This window comes from Heloderma suspectum, chromosome 7 (genome assembly GCF_057233095.1).
Source record: "Heloderma suspectum isolate Gila_16-S chromosome 7, 16-S_ref, whole genome shotgun sequence".
NCBI lineage: Eukaryota > Metazoa > Chordata > Lepidosauria > Squamata > Helodermatidae > Heloderma > Heloderma suspectum.
The window spans coordinates 65,456,132-65,479,006 of record NC_139464.1 but is presented as its reverse complement, the minus strand read 5'-3'; the positions used below and the strand labels follow the sequence as shown (position 1 = coordinate 65,479,006).

The 22,875-nt window shown below is 44.2% G+C and overlaps 1 protein-coding gene across 2 annotated transcripts in view; it reads right to left on the bottom strand.

Annotated features, from left to right (window-relative positions):
* The window catches only part of KCNC2 (potassium voltage-gated channel subfamily C member 2), a 132,938-nt gene extending 110,762 nt beyond the window's left edge, over positions 1–22,176 (bottom strand). For both annotated transcript variants that reach the window (XM_084811800.1, XM_084811801.1), the window contains exon 1: positions 21,424–22,176. In XM_084811800.1, coding sequence (XP_084667926.1) covers positions 21,424–22,176 — 753 coding nt within the window. The remainder of the gene's footprint in view (positions 1–21,423) is intronic.
* Between the last annotated feature and the right edge of the window lie 699 nt (positions 22,177–22,875).

Here is a 22,875-nt window from a genome sequence, read left to right as displayed (position 1 = left end):
TAGTTGTGATGCCGGTGCAGGCAAGTATTCTATGCCTGATTCTATCCAAATATATATATATATATATATATATATATATATATATATAGTCTGTCTGTCTGTCTGTCTGTCTGTCTGTAGGTCTGCTGGATGGACAAACTGTTATGCACGCTGCTCAGACAAAAAAAAAAATAGCAGTCAATGTGAAACATCTTCCAGCAATATAGGGAATTATATGTAAAGATTGTAATGAGTAGTGATGAAACTGACAACTTTCTCCCTCCTTTGCCCACCTTGCAGCAGGTGTTCCAGTCATGACAATGAAGTAAAATTTCTAGATACCCTAAGGGCACAATCCTCAAACTCAAGAGGCTTACAATCATCCTATGCCAAGCGGGAGGACCAGCGGAGATGTTCTTTGCCTCTCTGTCCTTCTGCCTTGCATATTTTGCTAGATGGGCTTTTTTGCCCATCTAACTGGAGCTTTTCGGAGGGGGAGGAAAGGAGTCTGGAGAGGCTTCAGGATAGCTTGTATCCTCACCTCTCCACTCTTCTCCCCTCTCTGGCCACCAAAGCATCCCCTTTTCCCCCTCTTCAAGATCGAATTCCCAACCTTGGAAGGCAGCCAGCATGATTCTTTCTGCACCAGCTGCAAAGGGGAAGGAGATTGGATCTCCGATTCCAAGAATCACTGTCTCTGACCTAAGATCAGGGAATCTGAACTATCCTATGACCCCTCAGATGCTTTCTAGGGACCACAGGATTGCTCCCTGTGCCCTAGAAGAGTTGGTCTGCAGAAAATTGCTAAGGAAGCCCAACACAGTCACATTTGACTTCAAAAGTGGAAACTTCTCAAAACTGAGGGAACTGGTAAAAAGGAAGTTGAAAGGGAAAGTCAAACGGGTCAGAGCTCTCCAGAATGCTTGGAGTTACTCAGAGCCACAATAATAGAACCTCACTAGAATATATATCACACATCAGGAAAGTAACACCAAGTTGACGAGATCATCAGTATGGTTAATAAACAGTATCAAGGAAGCAGTTAGAGGAAACAAGGCTTCCTTCAGAAAATTGAAGTGTTGCCCAAATGAGAACAAAAAGGAACACAAACTTGCATAAAAGAAATGAAAGCACAGTTTGAGGAGCACTTGTTAGTATGATTAAAACCAAGAAGAAAAAGCTATTTAAATACATTAGAAGCAGGAAACTGCTTAGGGAGGTGGCTAGACCATTGGATAACAAGGGAGTTAAAGGGGTCCTAAAGGCGGATAAGGAGATTGCAGATAACTAAATGACTTCTTTGTGTCCGTCTTCACTGCAAAAGAAGTAACGGAGATAGCCAGGCCTGAACTGATACTTTCAGGAAGGAAGCACGAAGAACTAAGGCAAATAGTGGTGATAAAAGATTACGTTCTAGGCATCAACAAACGGATAACAAACAAGTTCAGATGGTATCCATCTGAGAGTTCTTAAAGAACTCAAATTTGAAATTGCTGATCTTCTAACAAAAATATTTAACATATCCCTAACATTGGCCTCTGTACCAGACAACAGGACAGTGGCCTATGTAACACTTATCTTTACAATGGAATCCAGGAAATTACAGGATAAATTGGTGAAAAGCATTATTAAACATAAAATTATGAAGCAAATAGAAGGACAGGTCCTGCTGAAGACAACTCAACACGGCTGCTACACAGTTAAGTCCTGTCTCACTAAATATTTAGAGTTCTTTGAGAGTGTCAACAAGCATGTGGATAGGGGTGATCTGGTAGACACTGTTTACTTGGACATTCAAGTCTTGTGACAAAGTCTCTCACCAAAGACACCTGGGTAAGCTTAGCAGTTGTGGGATAAGAGAAGAGGTTCTCTTACAGATCAGTAACTTGTTAAATAACAGAGAGCAAAGGGTATGAATCATCAATTCTCACAACAGAGGGACATAAACAGTGAGTTCCCCCAAGGATCTGAGTTGGGATCACTACTTTTTAACTTTTTCATAAATCATCTGGAGTTAAGGGTAAGCAGTGAAGTGGCCAAGTTTGCTGATGGCACCTAATTATTTAGAGTGGTTAAAACAAAAGGGATTGAGAAGAGCTTCAAACAGATCTGCCCAAACTGCAAAAATGGGCATCAAATAGCACATTCACAATGACCACCATAAGTAAGTGTAAAGTGATACAGATTGGGGTAAAGAATCAAAGTCTAACATATACACTGATGGGATCTGAGCAGTTAAGGGTCTGATGGTTAATACCAGCAAAAGGATGTGATGGATAGGTCAATGAAAATGTCAATCCAGTGTGTGGAGGTTGTGAAAAAGGGAAATTAATTAGGAAAGGAGTTAAAAAAAAAACTGCCAATATGATAATGTCTTTATATGAATCTATGGTAAAACAACACTTTAAATAGTGTACAGTTCTGGTCACCTCACTTCAAAAAGATATTTTAGAGCTGGCAAATTGTGCATGGTGTGGATAAAGTGGATAGGGTGGATTTTTTTCTCCTTCTCTTATAATACTAGAACCTTGAATTATCCAATGAAGCTGAGTGGTGTGAGATTCAGGCCAGACAAAAGGAAATGTTCCTTTCCACAGTTAAACTATGGAATGTGTTACCCACCTACCCCAAAACCCCTTCCCCTGACATCTTCCACCACCACCCCTTTCCCTTTCTTCATGCACAGAGAGGCACAGAATGGATGCTCTGCCTCTCTCTGCATGAAGAAAAGACTACAACTGAGAATGGTGAGGGAGAAGCAAAGCAGACTGAGCCAGCTCCTCAAGGTGCTGGCTGAGTCCCGAGCTGGAAGTTAAGGGAGAAAAGAATCTGACTGAGCCACGGCCTCAAGCATTTCCCAAAATAGGATTCATATCCCAAGTAGTTACAGAACAGATCTGACTGAATATTCTAGTCACCTATAAGCTGTTGCCAATCCGAATCACCCTTTTCCTGCATATCAGCAGCTAGATTGGCCATAGATCTATTAAGCTGAATAGCTATATTTCAATTAAAGTGTTCCTGAAACATTTGTTTCCAATATCTGTATAGTCATAACATGAATAATTTTACTATACTTCAAAAAGTACAGCTTAAAACTGGCTCAGTATTTTTAAATGCTAGCTTTAATTTATTGACATTGAATTTGCAGCTTCTTTTTTTAGGAAACCAAACAGCAAACATCTATTATTCTGATGAAAAGACAATAAAAAATCAGTGTCTTGGTATAAGACTCAGTGGCATTAGAAGAACTACTGCTATTAGTCTATACAGAGAAGAATGGATATAGTTGAGTAGAGATTTCTGTTTTGTGAGAGTCATGTGCTTTTGTGCCAATTCACTAAGGCTGATGTTTAGACAGAAAAATGTCCTACAACTTTGAGCATTCTCCAGCCAGCATGACTAGCTAGGAAATACTGGGACTTGTGGGACTTTTTTCTGTCTAAACATGCACAGGATTGCACCCTAAATTAATCTGCAGATTAATTAATTAAGTAAAGACTGAAGGCAAAAGGAGAAGGGGACGACAGAGGATGAGATGGCTAGATAGCATCACCGAAGCAATGAATATGAACTTGAGCACGCTCCGGGAGAGAGCGCAGGACAGGAAGGCCTGGCGTGCTATGGTCCATGGGGTCACGAAGAGTCGGACACGACTGAACAACAACAACAACAAACCAGGTAATTGACTTTTGCATTATGAAGGAAGTATTTTAGCTTAATTAGAATGATTAATAAAAAAAAATCTCTGACATATGGACTGAATCAAAAGACATTTTATACAGACAGTTCTCTGCATCATGTTATATCAGAATTAGTAAAACTAACTAATAACTAGTTAAATGGAGCAGCAGAACATTTGCAGAGACTGCTTTATATCTGGACATTGTTCCTTCCAACTATTCATAGTAAGCTTTGATATGTCACATATCCAGTGTCTTCAAGGAACTTCTGCTACTCATGAGCCAAACTACACATTATACAGGAGATATCCTGACTGGATATTCTGACAAAAAAACAAATCTCTGGTAGGCTCAGATTCTGAGCGGAGCAGTGGTGTGTGTGTGTGTGTGTGTGTGTGTGCATGCGCGTGCGCGCGCATTGGGGGGGATGTTAAACCTTTCCTTCTGTAGACCCCTAGGCCTGTAAGCAAGCTAACCATAGTTCTAGAGATGCTTAGCGATCCATAAAGCTCTCTGCTTTTGCTTATTAGTTGCAATTCCTTGCAGTTGGGCGTCTTGGCTCACAAGATGAGTCAAAGGCTGGTGTAGTGCCTCTTCAGCACATTCCAGAGCTAACGAGCTCTGGTACCGTTTATCTTATCAGAGCCTAGGATGCGCCAGAGAGTAAAACTATGTTTATCTTAAGCTACAGGTGTCTATGCTGAGAAAATTATGATAGTCTTGCTTCTGCCAAATATGTTACCTAGCACTGCTAGGCTATGCTGGGAAAGTTGTAGATAAACTCTATCTGCTATGCCTGAACAACATGTATGATATAAAAGTTATCTTGCAGCACAGCTTTTTGTTCAGAGCTTTGTCTGATCCAACCATTGGGTACGCCTGTGCGCTGTAAGTACTCAATAAAAATCTCCTTGGAAGCAAACCTGGACCTGACTTATCACTTTCTTGGTACTCCTAAATCTTGGAAGCTCATGGCCGGGGCATACACCTTCCATGCCATTTCCCTGATCAAAATTCACCCCTCCAAAACTAGGAAAGACAATATCTCAGTGGAAGAGCACATGCTTTGCATGCAGAAGAGCTCATCCCCTTGTAATACTACAATCCTAATACTGCCATTACACGGGAGAGGGCCCAGTAACAGGAACATGCGATAGGAAAGATCTTGGAGAACTGCTATGAGTCAGAGTAGGCAATAGTGGACTAAATGGACAAATAAACTGACCTGGTATGAGGCAGGTTCCTATGCTCCTATGAAGCCCTGCTGGGGGAAACATCTACCTGTACTATGCTTATCTTTCCCCCGCTACAGTGGAGCTAAAAGGAAACTCATAAAAAGAGGGTTCAAACTGGGGAAAGACCACAGCAGGGGAAGGATTACGTATCTCTTTTGGATCACTTATCTTGATCCAAAATCACACAAAGCTGTTTTGAAGTTGTTATTTTTAAATGTTCAGAGATCCAATCACAGACCTCCCATGTAATGTACAGTTTGGCCTTTAGATAAGCTAAACAATTTTTAAAAACCCAATCTTCCCCCATCCTTTCTTCTTCAACACATCCCTAACAAGAACCCATGTCCAGACATGACCTATATGTGGGCATTTGGCCTATAGGTACCAAAACCTGTATTTCTAGACATCCGAGACTGATTCTTCCCCTTTATCCCCATGTCTCATCCCTTGACAAGCTATCCACGAATCACCTGCAGGATGCAAAATCAATAGTTCAGGCTACTGATTAGTTAGTTTGAATTTCTAACCTATGGGAGTTTCTGCCACCTATACAAATACCTTTGTCTGTTAAATCTTCCTCTGTATCCAAGCAGCTGATAAAGACTAAAGACTAAACCACACTGCAAAATCCTAGGTGCCCCCCCACCCCCAGTAATAAGGTGTGTTATTCTAAGTTCCTGATAGTTAAGTCTTAGCTAGTTAATTCCATGTTATGTTTTGTTTTAAAAGCAAGTGACCATTTCTGAACTTATCTCCTTGTTTCTTGAATAAATATACCGAACTAGAAAATGGAGTTGATTTTGTTCTTTTGCCTAGCCTGAGGTCAGTCTTATTCATGCCTAGACTACTTCGTGCATCCTACCATGATTTTAAGATTAAAGAAAGCTCTGGAAAAGGGCCCTGTCCATCTCCATAGCTACACACCATAAGCCCCGATTGTGATGTGTTCAGGCTAAGCATTAGTATTAATTGTGTGAGTGGTGGCACCTTTACATCTCAAATATAGAACAAAGGGTGTCTTGCAGCCTGTCTAACCTCGTCAGGTTGAAAGTGTAGACTCCCATTTTTCACAGACTGCTAATACAAACAGCCAGAATGTAATGGCTTTCCCTATGAAATCAATGGCATCCCTTTATCATCTGTTAAGAAACAGCCACTGGTGAGGTGGTATGATAGAGAAAAGGGGGTAGGAAGATGCTGTTGCTACTGAGCAGTGACCAAGGGGGAGGGGAGATCCCATGTCCTTACCGATGGGACATGTGAACAAGCAGTGGAGACAGCAGGTGCCTGGAGTCAGCATGTGCAGGTGTATGGATGCTGACTGGCTAGGAGTGCCCAAGTGCTAGCAGACTGGCATGATGCCAACTCCAACCACCACCTGCCAATACCTCTGCCTCTCATGTCACACCAGAAATGGTATGAGAGCTCTCCTCCACCTTAGTTACTGCTCAACAGTAACAGCCTCTTCCTACCCATTGTACTACCTCACCAGCCACTGCAGGACCCATGGCAGACTAAGAGCATCTCTAAAAAGGTAAAGGTGTCCCCAACCAGTCATGTCCGACTCTAGGGTGCGGTGCTCATCCCCGTTTCTAAGCCGAAGAGCCAGCGCTGTCCGAAGACGCTTCCGTGGTCATGTGGCCGGCATGACTGAACACCGAGGTGCACGGAACGCTGTTGCCTTTCCCGCCGAAGCGGCACCTATTTATCTACTTGCAATTCCTTGCTTTCGAACTGCTAGGTTGGCAGAAAAGAGCATCTCTACACCAGCCTAAAATCCCACATTTAAAAGGGGGCGTTCGACTTCTTTTTAAATGCAGGATCACAGCGGACTCCCTTTGCAGGTGCTTCCTTTCCCCTCTCCCCTTCCCCCCTCCTTCTCCAAGTCGCCCACATGTTTCATTGATCTAGCTCCTCTTCTTGAGGCTTTTCCTTTATCATGGAGTGAACTCAAGAGGAACACAAGTGGGGTAATTTGATAGCTCATTATCTCCAGTCTATTTAAAAATGGAATAAAGGTCATTTAGCGCAGGAGATGCCCTGCAGGTTCATGACGTCATCTAAAGGGCCCCGCGGACTTCCATGAGTGAGCAATGTCAATAGCAGGGTAAAAGCTCCGTGTGAAGAAGCCCTAACTAAGCAAACAGATACCCAATGAAAATTAAGTGGTGGCCTTTACAAGTGGTGGTTGATGGCTGTCTCCTTTCCCAGACCATCCACAGTATTTGAGTTGAGTTGAGTAGCCTATACTGAACGTTTTGTAGCCCTTAAGCAGCCTTTCCCAACTTGGTACCCTCCACTATAACTATAACTCCCAGCATTCCTGACCATTGGCAAAGCTGGCTGGGAATGAAGGAAGTTGAAGTCTAAAACACCTAGAGAGCACCAGATTGGGGAATGCTGCCCTAAACTCAGTGGAGGCTGGTGGCTCTGATGTCAGTGGGGCAGTAAATCTGCTCTGGGTTTCAGTCAGAACTCAAAAGGAGCAATCCAAGGTGTGTTAAGAGTTCTGACTGGTTCTGACTGAAACCCAGAGCAGATTCAGCACCCCACTGACATCAGAGCTACCAGCCTCCATTGGCTAAACTCATGCTCTTCCTCCTTCATATGATCCTCCCCACAGATGAACTCGCACGTGTCTAACAAGAACCTTACAGTGCCTGACTTCAATAAGGCATGGGAGTGGAAAAAAAATAGTTATCACACACATGTGCCTAAGCCTGTCATAAGAATTATCTGTTTTAAGCACACCGTTTGGCTGAAACCCACCAGGTACAACCAAAGGCAATTCTATGTGCTCTAGTCATAAAATTGCTAGTGTGGCCATACATCTCATTTTTCATATCCTTCTACAAACTGAAAATGGTTCTCAGGACAGCTTTCTGGCCTCCATCAGTTCACATCATAGGTATCTCTTGCTGTAAAATCCACCTTACCAGGAAGCAGAAATAACTCCAGTCTAAACATGGAGTTTTAAGTCTTAGATAGCACACCCTACTCCTAGCTACCTCTAGGACCAGATAATAGTTTTATAGAATCATAGAATAGTAGGGTTGGAAGGTGCCTATAAGACCATCGAGTCCAACTCCTAGAAGGAAGCCCATCATGCAAACAGGGGAAGAGGCATCAATCGTACTGGCCTGGGGCAGGAAGATGGAACTTTAACTAAGAAATTATAATTTTACCATGCACATAACATGCATCTTCCTGTGTGTGCATCTATCATAGCTAGAGATGCTACCAAATTCTACAATTAAAACACATTACGTGCTTTTTCTTATTGCCACACTCCATTCATTCATTCATTCATTCATTCATTTCATTTATATCCCGCCTCTTTTTCTCCCTAAGGAACCCAAGGCGGCGTACATAATCCTCCTCCTCCATTTTATCCTCACAACAACAACCCTGTGAGGTGGGTTGGGCTGAGAGTCTGTGACTGGCCCAAAGTCACCCAGTGAGCTTCCATGGCCGAGTGGGGACTAGAACCCAGATTTCCTGACTCCCAGTCCAACACTCTCACCACTATACCACACTGGCTCTCCATAAGAACAAGATACCAAGAAAAGTACTTAGGAATCCCAAGCACTCCCAATATGAATCCTCAAAAGCAAAACAGTAGCGTTGCAAGATTGGAAAGGAATCCCTGTTGACTGCAGAAGGCTGTGTCAATGATAAGAACAGAGACTGAATTCACCTACCAGCAGGAAAACCAAAGACAGAGAAATATTGATTGTGGAGTATTTCAGGCATCCCTACAGCAAGAATTGGAGAAACATGGAGTAACAATGGAGAGATAGATAATTTGGCTACCACACAAACTATATCATTTTTTCTTTTTCATTACTATAGGTTAAGGACGGGCATCTTGTGGCCTTCCAGATATTTTGTCGTACAACTCCTATCAGCCCAAGCCAACATGGAGTTGCAGGCCAAAACATCTGAAGGTCCACATGTTGCCCACCCCTGCTATAGTTTTTTTTTTCAAAAGTGTCTCTCTCCCTCAAAAATACAGATAGTTTTGTCTTTCTATACTATATTACTATACAAGTGTAGCTTTTCATACTTTCTGTACACTAACTGCCTTCCCACTACCACATCATTTCAACAAAAGGAAAGGAAAAGATTGCAATTCAGAGTGTTTGAAATTCCTTTAGTTATCCTATTGTATTAGCAACATTCTTCTGGTGGCAATATCCAAACGGTGCCAGCATCTCTAATAGCTATTCACTTTGCAAATCATCCATCAAAACAGATATAGCCTTACCTCACACTGCATCAGCTGTGGGCTCTGTGTTAGTTCTGCCTACCATCTGTGCAGAGAGCCATCCAAACAATACATTTGAGATAGTGTAATGTGCAGCCCCTCAAATACCTCAGGCTCTCGGAATTACACACAAAAATGAGGGTGGGAAGATAGAGCTGCTACAAAGCAGTGTTTTCTTTGGTTGTTTTAGGAGAAAGATTCTGTTCTGGATTAACTCCTTACTGTGCACACCCTTGACCTCTGCTATGCTAGTTGTGAAGAAACTGGAAAATGGCAGGTTATTCTCTAAACAGTGTTTTCAGTGTGCTGGTTATCAAGGATGGAAAAATATACAAAATTGTAGGTTCTAGCAGTACGTTCCCTGGACCTGAGCAACAAAGCACAAGGGGTTTTTCTAGTCCCTCTCATCACTTTGCCTTTACTGTATCCCGTCATTACTAGATGATGCAATACTGAGATCTATGGCACCAGAGTCAAAAGAAGAATTATCTCAGACATTTTTATTGTGGCCCTTCGTTTCACAGGGACTCCACTCCCAGAGAGGATTTTTGAAATTATGTATTTAAAAGTATTTAAGTATAAACAAGTGTTGAAATATGTGAGAATGGCCTCTCTGTTTAACCATAAAGAAAGAAAAACATAATGTTGTTGGTGGGGCTTTCCAAATGAAAAGGAAGCCCACATTTTATTTATCAGTAGCTGTATATGTGAGCATAACAATTTCCAGACAACTTCTTCTCCCTGCTTCACTAATGCAAACTATGACTGAATCACGACTGAGGCATTTCTCTGGATTATTCCACCATAGCTGAATCCTGACATATGCACATACATTCACGCACAACCATCATTTGAAATGATGGTACAGATCATCTACATGACGTTTATGTCAAAGCAATGGAAAAATGTTGTTTAAGATTTAGAAATGGCAAAGGGATGCCGTACTCAATGAAAACAAGAAGGCAGATGCTGACCTGTTTCCATGGAAACAAGAGGAGCACTAGACAGTGCAGCTCTAGAGGGGGGAATGCAGATGCTGGGCAGGAAGAAATCTTTATTTTACCTTTTTCACATATCAGTTCAAACATATACCTTTGAAGTGTTAGGATAACTGAGTTGATTTTTCTTGCATTCCTAAACTTATTAAGCAACAGGTGCCAGCCAACCCTCCAACTGCCATGCTCTCAAACTACTGCAGGAGCATTCCAGCAGTCAACTACTGCGATTCTCTTCAGTTTTGACTTATACCACCCTTGGAAAACATGGACAAAACAGATAGAACTGTCAACAAACGTGCTATATTATCATGCTTTATCATTTTTTTAAAGCCCTTTTGCTTCTCTTTTATGTAACAAATGGTCCCTAAGGAGCAATCATTTTCAAATAGCATGGCAGGAAGTTGATTGTTTATGCTAATATCTTGTTTTCTAAAGAAGTAAGGCAAGCTTCTTTTACCATAATGGCAAAGATGTCCTGTTTATTTCCTTGAGACAGTTTAAGAACCATTTTCGGACAGAAGGTGTTTGTGCCATCAATATCCACTCACACCAAGGGAGGGGATGCCAATGGGACTCAACAGAGATCCATTTTCTTCCCTCCATCCATCTACGTTGTGCACACAGGCAGGTCACATAACAGGATGGTAGGGGGGAAAGGGAGGTCTGTGGATGCCTCCCTCAGTCCCATGCAGCTAAAGCACAAGTCACTCGCAAGACACAGAGAGAGATGGCTAAATGGAGATACGTGATCTTCCATTCCTCCTAACACTTTGTTGCACCTATGTGAATATGTGGAGGGGAAAACAGGGTTCTACGGAGTCCTATAAAGATCTCTGTGTATGGGCACTGTCCCTTGGTGCAAGCAGATCATGTTTTTGTTATGTAGAAAGAGTAGTAATAACTTATACTTAGGGTTTTTCTTTAAAAACAAACATTTACCTGCTCTTTACACAGTTATATTTACCGATGCAAAACAACTATGCCTTGGCGAGATCGATCTGGTATATTGCGCTTGCTCCCATAGAATGATGTGGTTGTGAAAGCTCTGCTTTCAACAGCATTTTTTCTTTCCCCCACACCCCCACATATAACAAGCATATAGCCATCTAGAAAAGTACATTCCACTGGGGAGTGGGGGGTACTGGTGTATTTAGATACGCCAAACTGTAAGAAAACTGTTTAAATGGATGCCATAAAAGGCTGCCATAAGCCAGATGTGAATGTGTTACATTTATTTTATATGAGGACAGAAAACCTACGCAAATTCTGAGGCTTGGCAAATATTCTGAGGCTGAGGCATTTGCTAATCTCAGTTATCTCACTAACCCACAACAGGACCTAGATCCATTAAGGTGACCCAACTGAGGCTAATGTCATGAAGTATCATGTGTACAGATAATGAAAATGTTTGCTTAAGCCAGCGCTCTTCACTCCAAGGCGTGAGGGCCATTGGCAGCTCCCAATCACCTCAACTGCAGCTCTCTGCCTTTGTTTACCTCTTTCTGCGGTAGCCGCTCACTCTCAGCAGGGGATTTCTAGCTATTCCTTGTTGTTTGCTTTAGCAGTGTGCTGCCTTCTGCAATCTGGGCTACAGGAAGAGGCTTCAGGGGTGGGGGGTCAGGAGACCTGCCGCTCGTCAGCTGTAAGTTGGCTGCAGGGGTGGGGAGAGGAGAATATAGGAGCAACCAGCCAATTTGCTGAGGTAGGGGAAGAGTCCAAAGGGTCCAAATCTGCCTGCATGGTGAGTTGGTGATTGACCAAAGAGGCCTTGCTTGGACAACATGGACAGGGATGGGGAGCAGAGGTCCGAAAAGGCCTTCAGATGAGACTAGTGCACAACATCACTGCTTACCTGGAGGGGAAGAGGAGAGCCCCCCACCAACACGGCCCAGGAAAGACCCTCAAGTGGCTTCAGTGGTAGTGCCTGAAGCCAAAATGGCTCTTGCTTGAACCACAGTGAAGATCACTGGCTTAAGCACTTGTTATTGAGTTTCTGCCTGCACTTAGAATACTTTCAGTTATATATGATGTAGTGAACAGTATAGCTACACGAGGAACCCACAAATAAAAGACTTTTATAACTTTGTAAAATGAATAAATACAGTTTGGGAAGGAAAAGATGCCTTCAGAAGCAAGAATACTTTTAAGTGTTACAAAGTTGACTGAACATGAACATTCCCTGGGCCATTTTTATGCTATTTGAAAACAAATGTCCTTGATAAACATGAATCAACAATATGACTCACAGAATGCCTAAAATTAACAAGCGCTCCTGCTTTTTTCTGTAGAAATTGCCCACACTTCACCCACACCTAGTTAGATAGATGATCCATTGAGATCAAACTGCCTTCATATAGTGATATCTGGAGATCTTGTGTATTATAACAAAAAAGTTCTTTTATATGTTGTGCTACCTATCCAACAGAGCTAGAGATGAAGATCCTTTAACTAAAGCCATGTGAAAAATCAATAGTGATAAAACTGAAAATCTTTAAAATTTGATGAATTATGGCCCATATAGTTATCAATATATTTTAAAGAGGTTTACCTGAGACAATCAAACTCCCCTAAGTTCAGGAAGCTGTTAAACTCTCAAGGACTTTATTTACATCCCAAATGGATGTAAATTCCTCATTATCTAATTTATTCTAATAATCTGCTCTCTCCCACTGTGAAATACTTTCTCTAATTTGCAGAACGGAAAACTAACATTCTATTTTGTCCATTGACTAAAGTGACAGAGGACTTGGAACACAATAAGTAAGACTAGATTTAGGGTGCAATCCTATCTAGATAGGCGGCCGCCTCCGAACTCAGAGGCAACCGCCTATCCAAAGCAGGGCAGGAGAAGCACAGAGGGGATCATTCCCTCCGCGCTTCTCCTGTCCTGCTTTTTCTGCTAGATAGCCGATTGCAGCTGTCTAGCCACAGGAGCATGGAGCAGGGAAGGAGAATGCTGTACAACACTTTGGATGTGTCATAGAGGCAGCTATGATCTCCCCGCCCCGGAACACCCCCACCATGCCCCTTTCCAGCCTCTCCGCCCTCCTCTTGCGAGCGCGGAGGATGGTTGTGCTGCGCTGCCTCAGAGGCAGCGCGGAATTGCAGGGAGGTCCATTTTCTGGGAACAGACCTCGGAGCACAGGCTCTGAGGTCGGTACCCGGAAAACGGGATATCCTATGGCCATCTAGCCGCTGTATAGCGGCCATAGGATTGCTCCCTCCCTCTACTAACCTATTTCTCATACTAGGCTTCTCCTGCACTCAAGGATTATGCTAGCAGCTCTTCAGAACCACCACTTCAGGGTAAAATTTCCCTGCAGGTATAATATTTGAGATTTGAGGGGTAATATTTGGGAGATGTTTTCCCAAAATTTGTTGGTGGCGGGGGCGGGGGGGGGGGTGAGAAGAATCAGTAAGAAATGTTTCACTCTGACAACTGCTTTGTATTACTCCCAATATATATGTGTCTGGTCCCCAGTGTGGATCACAGTGGTACCCTATACTTTATAACATAGATAACACCCAATAACAGACCTGTCACCCAATTTTAGTTAATTACATGGATGACTTTTAAATTTTATTAATTAACACCACACTTCTGATTACAGGATTATCCTACTGATTTCAGTGAGGTTCATTCCCTAGTAACTGTACTAACCCCTTCATGGATCACTGCCTTGTTGTGGCGAAGGGGCTTACATAACTCAGTGACACCATAAGCTATGCCGTGCAGGGCCACCCAAGATGGACAGGTCATGGTGGAGAGTTCTGACAAAATGTGGTCCACTAGAGAAGGAAATGGCAACCCACTCCAGTATTCTTGCCAAGAAAACCCCATGGAACGTATCACAAGGCTAAAAGATATGATGCCAGAAGGTGAACCCCTCAGGTCGGAAGGTGTCCAATGTACTACTGGGGAAGAGCAGAGGGTATTTCCAAGTAGCGCCACAAAGAGTGAAGCGGCTGGGCCAAAGCCGAAAGGACTCTCAGCTGTGGATGTGTCTGGTGGTGAAAAAGCAAGTCCGATGCTGTAAAGAACAATATTGTTTAGGAACCTGGAATGTAAGATCAATGAATCAAGGTCAGCTGGAGGTGGTCAAACATGAGATGGCAAAATTGAACATCGACATCTTGGGAATCAGCGAACTCAAATGGACAAGCATGGGCAAATTTAATTCAGGTGACCATTATATCTACTACTGTGGGCAAGAATCCCTTAGAAGAAATGGAGTAGCACTCATAGTCAACAAAAGGGTGGGAAAAACAGTACTGGGGTACAATCTCAAAAACGATAGAACGATCTCAGTACGAATCCAAGGCAAACCATTCAACATCACAATAATTCAAGTCTATGCCCCAACCACTGAGGCCGAAGAAGCTGAGGTTGATCGGTTCTATGAAGACCTACAACATTTCTAGAACTAACACCAAAAAAAGACGTCCTTTTCATCATAGGATATTGGAATGCTAAAGTAGGAAGTCAAGAAATAACTGGGATAACAGGGAAGTATGGCCTTGGTGTACAAAATGAAGCAGGACAAAGGCTAATAGAGTTTCCCAAGAGAACACGCTGATCATAGCAAACACTCTTTTCCAACAGCACAGGAGGCGACTCTACACATGGACATCACCAGATGGTCAATATAGAAATCAGATTGATTATGTCCTTTGCAGCCAAAGATGGAGAAGCTCTATACGGTCAGTAAAAACAAGATCTGGAGCTGACTGTGGCTCACTCAGATCATGAGCTTCTTATTGCAAAATTTCGGCTTAAATTGAAGAACATAGGGAAAACCACTAAACCACTCAGGTATGACCTAAATCATATCACTTATTAATATACCGTGGAAGTGAGGAATAGATTTAAGGGATTAGACCTGACAGACAGAGTGCCTGAGGAACTATGGATGGAGGTCCGTAACACTGCTCAGGAGGCAGCAACTCAATCCATCCCAAAGAAAAAGAAATGCAAGAAAGCCAAGTGGCTGTCTGATGAGGCTTTACAAGTAGCTGAGAAAAGAAGGGAAGCGAAAAGCAAGGGAGAAAGGGGAAGATATACCCAAAATAATGCAGATTTCCAGAGAATAGCAAGGAGAGACAAGAAGGCCTTCTTAAATGAACAATGCAAAGAAATCGAGGAAAACAATAGAATGGGAAAGACTAGAGATCTTTTCAAGAAAATCGGAGATCTCAAGGGAACATTTTGTGCAAAGACGGGCATGATAAAGGACAAAGAAGGCAGGGACCTAACAGAAGCAGATGAGATTAAGAAGAGGTGGAAAGAATACACAGAGGAACTATACAGGAAAGATCTTAATGTCCCTGACAGCCATGATAGTACGGTCACTGAACTTGAGCCGGACATCCTAGAGAGTGAAGTCAAGTGGGTCTTAGGAAGCATTAGTAACAACAAAGCTAGCAGAGATGACAGTATTCCAGCTGAGCTATTTAAAATCCTAAAAGATGATGCTGTTAAAGTGCTGCACTCAATATGCCAACAAATTTGGAACACTCAACAGTGGCCACAAGACTGGAAAAGATCAGTTTACATTCCAATTCCAAAGAAGGGCAATGCCAAAGAGTGTTCAAACTACTGTACAATTGCGCTCATTTCACATGCCAGCAAGGTGATGCTCAAAATCCTACAAGCTAGGTTTCAGCAGTATGTGAACCGAGAACTACCGGAAGTACAAGCTGGGTTTCGAAGAGGCAGAGGAACTAGAGATCAAATTGCCAACATTCACTGGATCATGGAGAAAGCAAGAGAATGCCAGAAAAACATCTTCACAACTGCTTCATTGACTATGCTAAAGCCTTTGATTGTGTGGATCACAACAAACTCTGGCAAATCCTTAAAGAGATGGGAGTACCAGACCACCTTACCTGTCTCCTGAGAAACCTGTACAAGGGTCAAGAAGCAACAGTAAGAACCAGACATGGAACAACCGATTGGTTCAAAATTGGGAAAGGAGTACGACAAGGCTGTATATTGTCACCCTGCTTATTTAATTTATATGCAGAGTACATCATGAGAAACGCCAGGTTGGATGAATCACAGGTTGGAATTAAGATTGCCGGGAGAATTATCAACAACCTCAGATACATAGACGATACCACCCTAATGGCAGAAAGCCAAGAGGATCTAAAGAGCCTCTTATTGAGGGTGAAAGTAGAGAGTGCAAAAGCTGGTTTGAAACTCAACATTAAAAAAACGAAGATCATGGCATCTGGCTCTATCACTTCCTGGCATATAGAAGGGGAAGAAATGGAAGCAGTGACAGATTTTATTTTCTTGGGCTCCAAGATCACCGCAGACGGTGACTGTAGCCATGAAATGAAAAGACACTTGCTCTTTGGGAGAAAAGCTATGGCAAACCTAGACAGCACGGTAAGAAGCAGAGACATCACCTTGCTTACAAAGGTCCATATAATCATAGCTATGGTTTTCCCAGTAGTAACGTATGGCTGTGAGAGCTGGACTATAAGGAAGGCCGAGCGCCAAAGAATTGATGCTTTCGAACTGTGGTGCTGGAGAAGACTCTTACGAGTCCCCTGGACTGCAAGGTCAAATCAGTCCATCCTAAAGGAAATCAACCCTGAGTGCTCATTGGAAGGACAGATACTGAAGCTGAAGCTCAAATATTTTGGCCACCTAATGAGAAGAGAAAACTCACTGGAAAAGACCCTGATGCTGGGAAAGATCGAAGGCAAAAGGAGAAGGGGACGGCAGAGGATGAGATGGCTAGATAGCATCACCGATGCAATGAATATGAACTTGAGCACATTCCGGGAGAGAGCGGAGGACAGGAAGGCCTGGCCTGCTATGGTCCATGGGGTCACGAAGAGTCGGACATGACTGAACGACTGAACAACAACAACATCAACTGTACTAAGAATTTCCAACTTAGTCTGCGTAAATCTGCGTATGAATAAAACAAGATTCACATGCAAAGAACACACATTCCCTTTGCTGTTTAGATGACACACCTGTTCCATCAGGCACCATCTTCGAAAAGGTGTTCCTTCTTGTGTATGACTGAAGGACAAATACCTCTAAGACAGCATGTTTTTAAAGCTATGTGTATTAAAAATAATTAATACATTTTTTAAAAATCTGCTGGGGGCATCTTTTTATGAAATCAATTAACCAGGGTCATCTTTTTAAGAAATCAAAATATCACACCAATCAACTAAACACTGCAGTCCAGTCCATAGCTATCCAAGAGCCAAACCATATATTACGTTAAGCATGTGCATTAAAGCACATGGTTACGCTCAGCCACTTATTAACAAGAGCAGCCATGGGTCCCTCCTGCAGGATGGGAGTGGGGGAGGTTAAATAATTGCCCAAAATTGCCACACACACACACACACACACACACCATGCTGGTATCTGTAGCACTGGACAGCAATTTTCAACAGGAAAACAGTGCAGGTGGAAGGATTAAAAAAAATGGAAGTGTAACCATATATTCCTTCTAAAAGTAGTGTTCTTCACACTGGACTTTGTCTGAGTGCAGTGAGCAGTGGCCCACTTCAATCACTGTTAGTTGCTGGGCTGCCAATGAAAATCACACCCATGCTGGGGGCTCCACATGGCTTGGAGAACATTTAAATCTCTGTCTGAGGCAAGTCACTAGATCACAGATACCATGCTAGTATCATCTGTCTCCAGCAATGTATAATGTTGGCCTGAGCATTTCCCATGTGATTCAGCAGACTCATAAGGGGGGTGCTCCCTTCTGTCCTCCCCTCCCACAACAATATCCCATGCATGTCTTAATGAGAAAATGCCTACCATCTGGGCTAAGTGTTAGGCAGTAAATAAGGGAGATCAGAGGATGTATCTATCTAAAGGACTACTGAAAGAAGAAACTTACAAGAAAGCCCAAGGTCACATCAAAAGCAGAGAATAAAACAGGCCAGAATTCCCATCTACTTAATATAATCACATACTCCTTTTGGTTTTGCATTCAATCACAAATCACCTTGTGAAATCAAGGACTTATCTAAAGACAAGAGAAAAATCAAGAGCAACTTTCTGTCGCAGCACTTGTAAGCATGTTTACTCAGAAGTAAGTTAATCTGAGTTCAATGGTATTTACTCTCTAGTAAGTGTATTTATGATTAACATTACACTTGTGTCCTCTGGGAATCTAGAAACGAAAACAGAATAGAAACAAAGGCCATTTTTATCAACTTTAGTCAGCACCCCAGGGATATCACTTGCTCTCAACACACATGAAAATGAGCATCTAGGTAAGAGTAAAGAGAACTGCACCAAAGTCTCCTTCTGACCTAACTCCTACAATTTTAAGGACGCCGCTACATTCTGTAAGGATATGTCTTCAAACTAGATTTCTGACACACAAACGGCTACCCGTGTGAATCAAGAACTAAAGATTCCATCACACAGGGGCAAGTAGTGTCTAGATCTGCCTTTCCCAACCTTGTACCCCCAGATGTGTTGGGACTACACCTCCCTTAATCCCCCAGCCAGCATAGCGAATCTAGACTTAACTGCTGGTGAGGTCATAATTGATTGGGTAGCTGTTGGGTTTTTTATCATCCTGATTACCACATGACTGTCCAGCAATCAAGAAATAGTCAACGGTAAGGCACAAAATAGCCCACGGAGACTATCTTTTTATAAGAGTGCCTATGCAGAAAAATCTTCTAATCTACACAGAAGACTGGCACTCACACATAAAGGATTAAGTGGTTTTCAAGCTTAATTTGCCCTTTTAAAGACTCCATAGAGGTTTGACACTGAAATTTGGTGGCAAACCACTATTTTTATTTTTGCTGCCATAAATCTCAACAGCTGCACCAGAGGATGTGGGCGGCGTGTTGCCCACTCCTGCCTTCGATAGAGCTATCACAGTCCATTTTTGTTTTTTAGCATTTCCTTTCATTATACGTTTGTATTGAACTTCTGTGACCCTCAGTTCAGTTTAACTAGAATACTTGGATATAAGGTGACTCCATGTCATTAAAGTGCGTGGAACAAGGTCAGTTTAAATGACAGAAGTCTTCTAGCAGTCCAGTCCTATGGACCTTTAGCCAATAGTAAAAGCCACTATGTTCAACTGGGCTTACACCTAGGTAAGAGGGTATCTGATGAATCTGGGTTATGGATTGGGACCTTAATGCAAAAAGCCCCTTACAATTCTTATTTCATTCATCTGAACTACTGATGTGTTTATTTTATACCCTGCTTTTTCATACTAGGTGCTCAAGGCAGCTAATAATAATATCTGAATACAATATAAAAAGAAAAGTGTTATTTACTACATTTGTATCCTATCTCTCCTCCAAGGAGCTCAGAACAGTGTTTATGCACTTTTTTACGCTTTCTATCCTTGCAACAATCCTGTGAGATAGGGTAGGCTAAGAAATAATGACTGCCACAAGGCCACTCACTAAGTAATGAACTTTGTGGCTGAGAAGATATTTGAAGTATCTGAACCTTCATTTCACCAGTCCAAATCCAACACTATCCATTTCACTGCACCCCCACACCAACCATGATTGGGCCCATTTGCAAAGTTTGAGAACTAAGAATGAGCTATCCAACAGAAACACCAACATAATATAAATGGACAAACCCTACTAATATGAGGTTTTCCAGTGAGAGGTAACATCAGACAAGTTTACATTCACAGAAACAAGTCCTTGGTATTCTGAAGACCACAATTTCAAAGATAAACACTGATAAAGTGAAGAACAAACATATATGTAGTCTTTAAAGAGTTGTATGCATTCTTCTTCTTCTTCAGCCATGTTCAAAAGACAAGTAGTCTTACAATATGACACATAACTGTATGAGCCATTAAGATGCAGTACAGTACATCCATATTATTCACATCCATATATAGTGATATTCACCACAAGACTATTCAGGCGTTATGCCTGAATACTATCTAGTAAGAGGGATGTGTGCCATGCCCACCCCAACATTCTTACATTTGCCAAACCCGCCCCCAATGTCCCGACGTCCCCATGGTGAGCAGAAAGGTCTGCGGTCAGTTCTTGTTTACACAGTCAGGAACCCTGATAAAGTAGGTTTCCCAGCCACAGGAAGCTTCTGCTTGTGTTCAAGAAATGCAAGTAGAAACCCCTACAGAATTCCCTGCTCAACACAGGGAGCTTAGGGATGTTGCACAGGGAGGGGGTGTTCAGGGGCCCATCCCTCTTACTCATATTCATGTACCCTATTCAGGAATATGCCTGAATAGGGCCAGAGATGTAAAAGTATTGGTTCTTTAAGAACAACATGTTTGTTTTATATTCTATTTATCTTTCTTCCTTCATGAGTATACTATACACTTCTTGTACATACGAACAATACTGTAGTAACATATAAGTTTCAGTCACATGATGAAAGGCAGTATTTATAAAATACCATTTTTTCTGTGGGATGTAAAGTAGCTTAGCAGAGGAGCAATACTAAATGCGAAAAGGCATGAAGCGAAAGAGTTAAGCAGCTCCATCCCCCTTCCCCTGCCATTTTTCCACACAAGGCTATCATCAAGTCAGTTTAATGTGGTTAACAGTGAACTGGGCTGCCAAGAGGAAGGCATGGGTTCACATCTCACAGTATCTACAGAGCACCGAGAGGCCATCAGCAAATCAGGACAGATATGACACTGCCTATGGGTAAAGAACTTATGTCCATCAATTTCCCATGTGTACTTGTCACTTCTCATGCCCACTGGCCCATTGTTGTGTGATGCTAGCATACCAGCAGTTCAACTGTTTAGGACGCCACTAACCACTAGTGTTCTAACTCTATATACAAACAGGCCAACACACATGGCAAGGTCTTTTTAACATGGGGGGGGGGGAATTCACCTGAAACATGTACATGGGTAAGCACCTTCCTTACCTGTGGCCGGTGCCACATCTGTTTTAGTCCTCATTATCAGCCCCCGTTCCCCAGTATGAAGGTATCTCAAATAGTCGTGAGCCAAGTAAAAACATTACTGCTGCAGTCCCATGCACCTTTAGTTGTGAGCCAGACCCACTAAACGCAATGAGACTTACTTCGGAGTAGGCAGTGCCCCTTTCAGAAAATTAACAGTGCTACGGGAATATAAGCAGCAACGTTCACAGCGTAACCAGGCACGTCTACTCAGAAGCAGGCCCCACTGAGTTCAGCCGGGCTCACTCTCCAGGAAGTGCGGGCTGGACTGGCTTCTCTCCCCCCTTTCCTCCCGCAGGACGGTTTGGGGCGGCAGAGAGGCAGGCAGCCTTACCCTGGCGGCGCGGGAAGAGTAGGGGTCCTCGAAGAGCGCCCACATGCGCCGCTGGAGCCTCTTCCACCGGCCGCCCTTGCCGTCGAGCGGGGAGCCGTTGGCCGAGGAGGACGAGGAGGCGCCCACCGCGCCCACGTCCTCGATGCCCAGGCGCTTGGCGGCCAGCTCGTCGTCGGGGTCGACGGGCGGCTCGCCCGTGATGAGGTCGGGCGCCTCGAAGATGTCGAGCGCCTCCTCGGCGTCGCGGTGCTGCCGGTAGGTCATCCAGCAGCAGGGCTCCACGTCGGTCTCGTCGATGCCCCAGAAGGCCAGCTCCTCCTCGAAGAGCGGCCCGCACACGTCGGCGGGGCAGTGCAGCTTGCCCGTGCGGTAGTAGTTGAGCACGTAGGCGAAGACGCCCGGGTGCCGGTCGAAGAAGAACTCGCAGCACGCGCCGCTCCCGCCACGCGCGGCGCCGCCGCCGCCATCGCCGCGCGGGCTCCAGCTGCTCCCGCCCACGCCGTCCAGGAGGCCGCCGCCGGGGTTGGGGCCCGGGTTCGGGGCGGGCGGCGGCGGCGGCGGCGGGGCGGGCAGGGGCGGCGGCTGGTGGCGCTGCTCCTCCCCGGCGCCGCCGCCAGGGGACTCGCCTTGGGCCTGGCAGGCGAGCAGGGCCAGGCGGGTCCCCGGCAGCGTCTTCAGGGTGCTCCGGTAGGTCTCGTGCCTGGTGCCCCCGACGTTGAGGATCACCCTCTCGTTATCCTCGAGCTTCCCCATCTCTGCGGCTCAGACATGACTGCGGACGAGAAGGAGGAGGAGAGGAGACACGACAGTGTGCAAGGGGGTTATTTTTAGGCCGCCCGTTGGACGGAAATCCTGGATTGCCAAGGAAGCCGGCAGGGGCGGAGGTGGCAGGGAGGCAACGGGGTGGGGTCGAAGCCGGCTGCTGCGCCCATCGCGTCCTCTGGAAAAGGGGACGAAGCCTTTCGAGGAGAGGCGGAGACTCGGCAACTCTGTTGAGGGATCACCGCTCCGGGAGCCTTTCGCTCCCTGCTGCTGATCCCCGCTGGGGGGGGTGGGGGGGGGAGCTTCCCGACCTGCACACATTCGTTGGGGTCCGATTCCTCCTTGCAGCCGTGATCGTGATCCTCAGAAAGACCTTTCCGTGTCGGCGCCTTCGTTTCCCTTTTCCGGGCTCTTTCCCTCCCACAAAATTCCCCCCTTACCCCATCCCTTCCGGCTGCCCTCTGAATCGGAGCCCTTCAGCTCCCCGTCTAAGTTCATCTCGGGAGCACGGCCACCAGCCACGATCAAGTCGCGCGGCAGACGGCCCTGGCGCAAAGCCCCTGGCGCGCCTTCCAGCGCCTTCCTGGGCAAAATTCAGAGCGAGCCCCTCTCCCCACGCTCCTTCCAAGCCGCCTTTGCCTCCCTCGTTCTCAGATGGCTTCTTTCCCTCCTCCTCCATCTCCTCCCGCT